This window comes from Leptidea sinapis, chromosome 9 (assembly GCF_905404315.1).
Source record: "Leptidea sinapis chromosome 9, ilLepSina1.1, whole genome shotgun sequence".
Taxonomy (NCBI): domain Eukaryota; kingdom Metazoa; phylum Arthropoda; class Insecta; order Lepidoptera; family Pieridae; genus Leptidea; species Leptidea sinapis.
In genome coordinates, this window is record NC_066273.1 from 593,060 (window position 1) to 604,391 (window position 11,332).

Below are 11,332 nucleotides of genomic sequence, written 5' to 3' on the forward strand. Positions count from 1 at the left end.
TGCTGCTGTAGATCTGTAATTTGTTTTTTCAGGGACAGTGTTCTATCTTCGTAAATAGGGTTGCCGTTTGAATAATTTTTGGGCGAAGAAGGGATGGATGTTGTGCATTGTGCATTTTTAATACTGCTACTAGACATATTTTCCACTGACGAAGAAGTTTGTTGTGATGATTTTAATTTATTGTTTTCATCCGTCAACCTCTGTACTAGACTTCGAAGATCGATATTTTCCAATATTCTGTTATCAAGTTCATTTTGCCTGAACTCAAGCTTAACGGTTAATTGAGAAATGGTATCTTTCATCTCCGACCAAGATACTAAGTCTGATTGGATTGAGATTGGAACTGACAATGTGCCATCCAAACTATTTGATAGTTTCGCTGATGTATTGTATGATTCAGAGGATGTGTTGTAGTCTGTTAGTATATGCGAATCTAGGGTTTGTGATTCTTCTATAGGCGGTGAGGTTTTAGCTGTAATCTTTTTTTTTATTTCTCAGTGTTACGTTCGAAGTATGACTTTTTACTTGTTTTTTGTTTTTAATACAGGACATGCATTTCCATTTCTGTTTGGATTCCAGATCCATCATGCGATATGTTTTTTCAGGATATCCAATACAATCTGGTTCATATCTGTTGTTACAGATCGAACATAATGCAGTGCTTTTTATGTCTACATGTTTTTTACATTTATAGCATACTACAAGAACTGCCTTCTTACGGCCACTGCTTGTTAAACTGCTTAAACCAATTTTCGATGACATTTTTTGTGTGGAAAAAATATACTTCTTATTATGGCTAGAGAAGAAAAAAAAAATTTGGCGTTTGAGATTCGATCGCACGACCTCGCGGTATTTTACGGTACAATGTGTTGCACAGCGTAACCACTTATCCAACAGTACAATAGCTATTAAGTTGAAATAACAGTACTGATTCGCAGAAAGCGGAAATGGATCTGAAGGTAATTGTAAATTAGATATTATAAATAATGTCACAAGATTGAACAAGTTTCTATTTTTTGACGGTGTATTGCAATTTTAAAGCATTATTTGTACACTTGATGTATTACACTTATCACACTAATTATGTATTTTATTTCGGTATCAGTTTTTTATATCAGTGTTTGTATAGTTAAATGATCCGTGAGTTCAACAATTAGTGCAAATTAAATGTTAAGTAATTATGCCTAAGACGTATGGAACTTACTGTTTACTGCTTTAACACTTTCACTTTGTTGTTTGATTGCTATACGCCCCTAGTACTTTTTCCACTCTTTCTAGATTAATTTTTGAATCACTAAACACTGCACATTACAAACATTTACACAATTCAAAGAAGCTAAATTAAATTAAATATTTCGAAGCACTTGTCAACCGCTTAGCCTTTTCTAGGTCTTAACAACTTTTTAAATTGTAATCACTTACGTTTTACTTTGAAAATAGTATACTTATTATGAGTCACACACTTCGTCAAACTTATAAAACTAGTTAATTTATCTGAACCAACTTTAATACAATTTTAAAACGTTTTTAATTGCGGAGCCGACGTGAACCGTGACACAACCGTGACGTCAATCCTAAATATCCATGATAATAATAAATATAATATATTTAGTATGCATGACAGCTATGTCTTACACTCGCGATACTCCACTTTGTTTTAGTGTGTGCACTGTGCGTGTGTTTACTGAAAATAGAGGTTAACGGTTAGCCACTATTTTTTCGACGTTTTCACAGCTGTCTCAGTGTATCTAGACGTATAAATTATCTAAGGTATATTCTATAAATACTGTTGAGGAACTAGGTCGAGAGTACCAAAAATCAATTTTAATTAATTAAATTTGAAATAAAAATCTTAATTTTATTTGGATTAATTAAAGGATTTTTTGTAGCCCTTATTAATTGTTATTGTGAAAGTTGTAGTAGTTTATTGATAAACTTGTACTTCTATCCACGGGATGTCAGCTTCCAATCAGTCGAAAAAAAAACATTTATTAAATAGATATATCACTGTAATTCTCCACAGTTGCTTATGGTAACTTTGGCTGAGGTTGTCCCACTCTTACTGCCGTATCTCTCCATTTTCTTGATAACATCCAGCCCCGATATTGTGTGACCGAATACCACGTGCTTATTGTCAAGCCAATCTGTCCTGAAAATACAATTAATAATTGGCCTTCGATTAACAATACTAACAAATGAGACTTAACATCTTACGTCTCAAGGTGACGAGAGAAGTTGCAGTTCCGCTCAGAATTTTTGGGTTTTTCAAGAATCCTGGGCGGCGTTGTAAAGGGCAAGGCGTATCAATTAACATCAGCCGAACGTCCAGCTCGTCTCGTCCCTTATTTTCATTAAAAAAAAAACTACTACACAGCGTCATTATCTCTGCACGTCGCTGGAACGTGAAGCCCCTCCCGTTCCCCTTTCACCCTCACGCTCGTCCTGTTGCGTCAGTACGGTTTGCAGTTTCATTACCGTTAGGTACATGTCGTGATATTTTCGTACTATCACTGATTTGTTATTGAAGGTTTCATTGTTACGTTTTGACTTTAGTTGTTAATATTTCTGTAGTTTCTGCTGTTTTGTATCGCTATAATAGTTCTATCAGAAAATAAATACTTCTTTACCTAACCCAGAATCTTTTAATGATTTTTCATCATTTTATAATAATAATAACCAGCATTACAACACAACACCTTTACATCAATCTATAGTCTGAAAATACACATCGTTGTTTATTTATTAATAATAATATCCTAGTAATGTTTGTTTTGCACACCGTAACAAAGCTACGATGTGACGTCATCGACGTCAGGTCCAGAGATAATGTAACCAGGTCGTACATAAATATTATATTCATTTTACCAACCTGAAGTGGTTTAGAAATGCGCCGATTTTCGCAGTAGGTATGGCCGCCACAGTTAAGCGGCCATACAAATAAGGAAACTTAATTTGTTGTAATAAAAAATATATATGAGGACATAAATTCAATCAAAATAAATTCAAAAAGCATGTTCACCTTCCTTAAAAGCCGGCAACGGCTCTCGTGATTACTCTGGTATTGCAAGATAATGTGGATGTGGGTGGTAACTTAACCCCTACGGGCAAACTGAAACTTACTTAGCCGTACAAAGAAAAAACTGAGATCCATTTGTATTCGGTCCGGAGTTGGCCATACTTAAAATACCGGGTCCTGTATGTTTCAATACGAAATTTTCATCTTCAAACTTCCTTCCATATATTGATTTACCTCCCGTTCCATTGTGATTTGTAAAATCACCGCCTTGACACATCTGTATTATGTTAAGACTATTTTTGATAGAAAAAAATAAAATATCAAAGAAAACAAAATCCCACACATTAGCTACGTGGGTAACACTGAAAATGTTTTGAACTGGCCGGTTAGAAACTTTACTAATGAAAACTTTTTTGAATTTCTATTCTAGAACTCTTTGGTAACTTAAAGCAGAATATTGCATTCATTTGTCATTTGTTTTTGTGAATTGGCGGCAAATCTAAAACTCTTGTTACACGTGAAAATGAACCTAACGCGAGAAAATTTTCGATCAAAGATTTACTATGACTTTCGTTCACAGACAGCCCCCTATGCAGACGAAGAAGCAGAAGAAACAGCCGCTCACGTTCTGCTGGAGTGCAAAGAGGTGGCAAACTACAGGGCGAAGCACCTGGGATCACCAGGCGCCCTTCGGGAAGTCTTCGGAAACGTTAGGAAGTTGGGTGACATCTTGGAGGAGCTAGGCTGGTTGGAGTAGCGTCTACCATCCTCGCACGAAAAATAGGCGCATATGACGTCAAGTTGCGGAAACCGCCCGTGTGAAGAAGAAGAAGAATGACTTTCGTTGTGGGCTTACTCAACAACAAAGCTATGATAGGCTGCGATTAGCATTTCTTAATGAAGCCCCATCTCGTGCCACTATGTACAATTGGTTTAACGAGCTCAAGAGTGGACGTAGCAATCTCAATGGTGATCCGCATCACAGCGACTACTGAAGATAACATCAGTACTGTGCGAGGCATGATAGAGGAAGATAAGAGAGTGACCTGTCAGCAGATATGGGCAAGCCTAGGCATTGGTATGAGTCAAGTTCAAAAAATATAACACGAACATTTAGGCGTCAGGAAGCTTTGTACCAGATGGGTTCCCCATACTTTAACCGACGAGCAGAAACACCTTCGCATGGACTGGTGTCGCCCAATATTAGATAAGTTCAACGGCGATGCGACGGCAACAGGTGATGAAAAGGTCATTTCGTGACAGTTCTGCTAGAAGATGGAAGGACAGTTACTGCAGACTGGTATGTCAGTCGCTGTTTGCCTGTTGTCTTGGAAAAAATTCAACAGCAGCGCCCTCGAAGCAGGATCCTCCTTCACCACGACAATGCTTAAGCGCACTCCGCAAAGCGGACTGTTGAATATTAGACTATGGCAGGTGTCGAGATAATGAGTGATCCGCCATACAGTCCAGACCTGGCGCCCTGCGTCTTTTATTTATTCCCAAGAACTAAAGATAAAATTCGAGGTATTTGCTTTACGAGCCCTGAACATACGGTGAAAGCGTACGAAAATGCCATAGAAGAGGCCCCTAAGGAAGAATGGGCCCACTGCTTTTCTCATGTGTAGAGAGGAACGGAGATTACTTCGAAAACAATAAAAATATTGGCAACTTTCTACATTAAGCCGTTTTTCATTTTCTAAACATTTTGAGTGTTACCTAGGTATAGTCAAAGTCAAATAAACTTTATTCAATTAGGCTTAAACTGCACTTAGTTTTAATGGTTACTATAAATATTTATTTTAAATTACTGAATCTATCATTTGTGCGGAAAAAGTTAATCTCGTGAAAAGAACATACAAGAAACTCAACGGCCACTCTTTTCAATCAAATAAGAGTATTTTATTATTTATTTTATTTTGTAAGGTGCTGCATACAATATATGAAATGCAATAAGTTGCATCCACAAACTGATGAATATAGTTTTTATTTGGGACAACAACACCACTTAAAGTTAAATATTACAGAATTAAATTATAACATGATTTGACAATAACGATCATCTACCTTACGTAATATATTTAAATAGTTTAAGAGAAATAATCAGAAAGAAAGAAAGATTATTTCTCTTCTTTCTTCGAGTCTTTCTTTCTTTCTTTCTTTCAGAAATAATCACAGCCGAAGCATTATCCGAAGGCTATGTGAGTATTATTTTGTGTTTCTGCATGTATCTCAACTGTGATCAGGTTGAAGTTAGTGAAAGCTCTGGGTGAGGTTGTAACTGACCGTGTGATGCGCTAATTTATACTCATTTTTTACAACAATTATAAAGATTGTGGAATGAGACGAATATATGAAATGTGAAGTGAAATGACGAATTTTTTACTGTATTAATATATGCCAAAAATTTCAATCCTATTAGATTTCCTTGACTCTAGACACCAGTGTAAGACTTATCATAGAATGTAAGACTCAAAAATAACTATACTTAAACATAAAAAGGATACAAAGTCTGGAATGATCCGATGAAAACTACTTCCTTGGTAACCAAATCCTTTTTCATGAGTGCATAAGGCTCTGAAATTTTCTGCTGTTTTTGGCACAATATCTGCTCTGATCATCATTATAATTCTACCAATTTCTTGCTTACCCACGCAAATATCGAAATACACTTGCGGGTTTCTCTTCTCTGTTGGTTTAGGGGCAGCCGGCTGTAATTTTAAATAACACGTACAGTACAAGTTTTATGGATAACATTCGTGCATAACCAATAATTTTCAAAAAAAAATCAAGGTACAAACATCATTACTCTCTTAAGATCACGCACTTCTTTACTCTTAATGAATGAGGATTTTAATTATATTTTTTAACATCTATCGACTATTTTAGTAAGTTGGGTCATATGCGATTGGAATAGACAGATATTACCATATAATCTTGCAAAAGGCTTGGACCTAAATCTGTAAAATTTCTGCCATACTTGTAAGTGGAAATAATGTAAAATAGCATTACTATAGATACATTGAAGATGACATGGGACGGTCGGAAAATGGTTCTGGGAAATAAGTTGTGGCAATCAGGTTGGAAGCTAATCAGTCTTATGGACGGACTTTGGACACGTAACCGCATCATTAGCAGAGCAGCAGAATGTCATGGAGAACGAGCTCGCATAATTTGATAGGCGGAGGCCCAAAAGATCGGTAATGGCATGCATGACGAAATAGTACAATGGCTGCGATAGTGTTGGTTATGAAACTTCATAAGTAAGGTAAGTTAATAAGTGACCAAATCACTAGAAATCGCCTTCATCAAGTCGCTTTTTAAAGCATTTTTACTAAAAAAAATCACTGTTATGTAACTTTTGCAACATATCTATATTTCAAAACAAATTCAGTACCCCCCAAATATCTGCATTTAAGAACAAATATTAACTGAACTATAAGGCTACTCATAATGTACTCATAAATAGTATAAAGTAAAGAAAACATTGCAATAGAAACCTCCCGCAAGTGATGGAAATTCTTCTTGTGAGGATTACTCAAAAGCACGTATTTTTTGGGAGTAGTTTAACACTATTTTTCGTTCAATGTTATCATTTTCTCTTGCTTGTCGTCAACAGCCGGTATGTAATGGATGAAACAACATGCTCTTTGACCATGTTCACTTAGAAGATACACAGGACAGGGTAGGGCCCTCTTAAAGGGTTCAGAAATTGGGCAGAAGCAGAGTGCACTTTATGTGTTGTTCTGACTAATCTTGCTTTGGTATGAGATCAGATACTAGATATACCCAATATTGGAGACACCTGGTATGTCAAGAATGTTTCATTCAGGAAATTCTATGCATACAGTAGTGGAACAATTATTTTATGAATTTATATTTAGATTTGGACAAGTGACTACGCCAATGCACAAGACTTAAACTGAAATGCAACTGTCAGATGTTGTCATTCTTTTGTAGACCACTTCTAATGAATAATAAAGCACATTCACACTCTCCGAGTTATTGCAAACACACTGGCTGCAGCAAATATTGAGGTACAACCATGGTCTGCTTAATCTGCAGACTTCAATACCCTTAAGCCAGCATGTGATATACTTGAAAGAAAAGCTCTGCCAAATATGGATCCCACATACACCAGAAAATCTGTTTTCTCCATTACAATGAATATGTGTAGCCATTGGGCAAAGTGTTTTTTATAAAGCCATATTGAGTAACTAACTTGTTGTTAATATATTACTTGGAAGTGCAGTATATTTTTTTTTTGGCCAATAACTATTAATATAATTTTTTTCATATTTCAAAGTAAGGATTTAAGAAAAAATTTCATCAATCTATTAAAAGGCATTTTTAATTAGTTTTATTTTTCAATAGGGCAGTGAAATATTTTTTATTTACCTCTAGGTATTATTATTATTAATCCTTTGATACTTGATGTGTGTAATTTCATAAAATTTTAATACCATGGATCTTCATACAAAAAAAAATATTAATCTACTAAGCATTATTTCAAAGCTGTTAAGGCAATATATATACATATTTCAATACACTGTGTACTATACACTAGCCGTTCCCACATTTTAAATTAGTACATTTTAAATTTTATCAATCTTCTTCTTTTATCTATTTTAAATTAAATTTTCTTCATATTATTACAAATACTATAAAAATATAAGTAGCCATTAACTATCTAGTATAAATTTCGCATCAAATGGTGATAGTTTCATGTCGATATGATTAGTGGTTTAGTCATAATTGACCCTCAAATAAAGACCATTTTCATTATATATATATAGATTGATAATAGTATATAAAGATTATATTATATTACATTTGTAAATTTTATTTAATTTCCAACAATAAGTTCAGTAAAATAAATACTAATATAATAAAAGTAATTAAAGCTTGAAAGAAATATGAATGTAGTACAATCTAGGATTTGTAATTTAAATTCTAACTAAACTTACACTGATTGCAACAGTTTTATCCTTTGTCTCATTGTTTTCTTCATTATCTTTGGCTACTCCAAGTGTTTCACCCGCATGTTTCTGAAGCCAGCTGTCTTCCGACCAAACAGGTCTTGTTGATCCTTCCTTTATTCTCTGTGGTGCAGCAACATTTACCCTTATAGTGCGGCCAAACAATTCAGAATCATTCTGGAAAATTTAAAAATATGTGTCAATCACTTGTATTGGTATAATAATTAACAGGTCTTTTTACAACTCAAAACACACATAGGATCCTCAAACCTTAGAAGTAAAGGCGCAAAAAGCACAGTAGTAAGTAGCCCAGAATTCTCAGGTTAAGACACTATTCAAACCAAAATATATTAAGTGCTTGCACATGATAGTTTAGGAACAGTAACGGGCAGTGGTATCCGTCTACCAGATATCCTGTGCAAGAGCCTTCTACTGGTAATACATAATTATGTAGTGATTAGTCACTATTTGAACATATTAAAATTGCTACACAAATAAAATTTGAAAACGAAATTTATGATCAATGAGGAACTTGAAAGTTTTCTTCTCAGGAGGCAGTACAAAATGCTTTCATGAATTTGTTGTTTAGGCAGCAATATATAGATAATAATGGTAGTTATTTTGATTAAATAGATATGTTATAAATGAATTTCAATTTTTCAGTACAAATCTGCAATTTCATACTTTAACCCCTCATATAAATAACAGGAAATTTACTAGATCAAAGACTGTGAGCATTATGAAGCTACACAAGCTACTAAGATTTTAATCTAGATATTGTATGATCATTGCAAACAACTTGTAAAAAAAAAAAACAAGTCTTGCAACTCAGTTCTTCTACTATAAAAAGTTGTGAGATTCACATGATACCAAGTCAGTCAGTCCTTCTGTCTTAACATTATCAGTTAACCTAACAACATCTTTTAGAAAGAAAGAAAAAATGTTTATTGATGTCATTATACATTCTCTCTCAACTCAAGCATAGTTGTGGTTTCGAAAGAATCCACAACGCTGGTCTTCCGTGGAAACCCAGAGAGTGCTACTATCAGCATCATATGAAGGTTTACAAACTATTAATTCTCTATGAGCACAGAGCACAAAAAATAGTGAATTTAAAAATTAAAAAATCTAAAATTAAAACTAAAGCAAATAATTTATTTTTTCAGGAACAATTAAACTTGAATTAATATTTTAAACTTGCCAGTTATAGTGCAACTTGGAACTATAGTGACCATATCAATATTTAATTAACTCCATAAGATTAACTTGGTCCTCACATGACACAATGTATCTTTAAATTAAAATACAATGTGTCATTCAATTAATAAATATTATTAATTAATTAGATTGTATATTTAAGCTTCTGTCTTAGAGCTTTGATGATTGATCAGTCAGTTAGTGATTGACAAAATTAAGAAACTTTGATTAGTTGTAATTCTAAAACAGGGTTTAAATTTAAAGAAATTTGAAATATACTGTGTTTATACAATACCGGCTTGGCTACTGAAAATTCAGGTTTCTAGTTTTATCCACAACGAAGTAATAGGGGGTCAATAATGGCCTGAAGTGCTTTGAGAAAAGGATGGCATGGCTGTGCCACTTGATTTGCCTAACCTTAACAAAGTATTATTAGTGAAGACTAATCTTAAATATATGGATATAACTGGAGACCAAAATACACTACCTACCATGTTATCAATAGCAGCAGCAGCATCCTCGGCATTTTCAAACTCAATAAAGGCAAACCCTCTATGTTTTTCCGTCTCATAGTCTAGCGGTATTTGTACATCAACAAGATCACCGAAAGGTATAAAAGCGGCATGTAAAACTTTCTCATCAACTTCTTCTGCTAATCCACCGACATAAATCGTACGTTTTGAGTTCGGCTTACTACTCATATTTAATTCTTATGTCTTACAGTATTATTTAACATATATCAAAAAAATACCGCTGTGTTTACAAACTCTAACCAAAGAGAATTTAACCACTTCATTCAACTCTGTTGGTTGTTAGTTGGAATGTTATGTACCTTACCTTGTCGGAAATTTACCTTATTCGAGATCAAAAATGTAGACAAAGAAATGTCATTGTCAAAATGATGAACTTATTTTGATTAATACATAAATATACATATAAAATATTTACAAATGTCTTTATTTGATAATGGTTACCAAACATAAAATAAATAATTTTCATATTAATATGCGCTCTCTGATTCGGGATCTGCAGAGGTTGATGTTGACGAATCGAAATTGGTTACTTTTATGATAAATTTTATTTTCCGCAGCCAACTTGTCCCCAGAAAAAGTTTGATAATTAAATTTTTCTCTTTTTACGATTTCTAGTAACTGAGCTTTTATCATATTTTCTTCATAATTTATATTTTTGGATATGAGCTATTCAATAATTTGCAAATTCCGTCGCCTAGTTGTGGGGTTCGATTCTAACCTTCAGGAGTGGTAAGGGATATTAAAACAAATACCGACTTGGTTTAGCCAAATAGCTGTGGCAGTATGCCCTTTAACCCTTTTTCATAATGAGTGAATTTTCAGTGTTTTTTTTTTTAGATTCGAACATTAATGTTGCGTAGCAACGCTGCAACGTAAATGACGAGAGTGTCCAACTTCAAGACATTGTTAATTTCAACGGCTCCGTCAGCAATACTCGTAGCTCAGCGGAAAAGTTTTTACTTTAGACGCTGTAGACCCGGGTTCGATACACCTACCAGTGTATGGAATTTGTTGGGTTTTGTTAAGTTAATGGAAATTTCTAGTAAGTTCAGGATCAAATCGAACAGAAAAAGAAGGATGGAAAATGTGTAAGCAGGATAAAAATAGTTAAAAGAATTTTTATTTTTTTACAAATTTAAAGATGGAATGGGAGAATCATTTTGAAAATAGAACGGATCCGGGGGTGTATAAGCCGTACTAAGCGTGGCCTACGGCAGTTCTAGTTCTGACTCGAAAGTGTAAACAAGAAGAAGAAAAGAAGAAGTAGTGAAAAGTGGAAGTGTTCCAAGAAGAAGAAGATAGAAGAGACTTAGTGTTCGGTGCGGTGTGACGCGTTGAAGGTACCGCCGCCCACAAGAGGAACAGCGGCAGACCGGCGAAGTGCAAGTTCAGATTAAGTGAACGCAAATAAAGACTCGTTCTTATAAGCGGAGTATTATTTCCAATCCCTGACCCACTCCCGTGTCAATTGGTGTCAGAAGTGGGATTGGAAAGATGCCATTAGTGCCCAGGAACGAGAAGGGAGTGACCACGCGAGCGGGAGCAGCTGCAGCGGCAGAGGACGAGTCACAACAAGCATCCGGCTCTGGACTCAGTGCGACCGTGTCAGC

General features: G+C 34.7%; 1 protein-coding gene across 1 annotated transcript; it reads right to left on the minus strand.

Annotated features, from left to right (window-relative positions):
- Window positions 1-1,987: 1,987 nt before the first annotated feature.
- LOC126965866 (peptidyl-prolyl cis-trans isomerase) lies at window positions 1,988-9,996 on the minus strand. The gene is made up of 5 exons (XM_050809637.1): window positions 9,681-9,996; window positions 7,981-8,169; window positions 5,521-5,724; window positions 3,121-3,293; window positions 1,988-2,149 (listed from the first exon to the last, which is right to left on the minus strand). Exons 1-5 carry the CDS (start codon window positions 9,888-9,890, stop codon window positions 2,005-2,007), a joined length of 921 nt encoding a protein of 306 aa, XP_050665594.1. The 5' UTR covers window positions 9,891-9,996; the 3' UTR covers window positions 1,988-2,004.
- Window positions 9,997-11,332: the final 1,336 nt, after the last annotated feature.

Coding starts and splice junctions, on each gene's coding strand:
- LOC126965866 (XM_050809637.1), bottom strand. CDS start 9,890: ATGAGTAGTAAGCCGAACTCAAAACGTACGATTTATGTCGGTGGATTA. Junction 3,294..5,520: donor ATCGGATCATTCCAGACTTT/GTATCCTTTTTA, acceptor AACATAATACAG/ATGTGTCAAGGCGGTGATTT. Junction 2,150..3,120: donor TTTTTTCTTTGTACGGCTAA/GTAAGTTTCAGT, acceptor TTGTATTTTCAG/GACAGATTGGCTTGACAATA.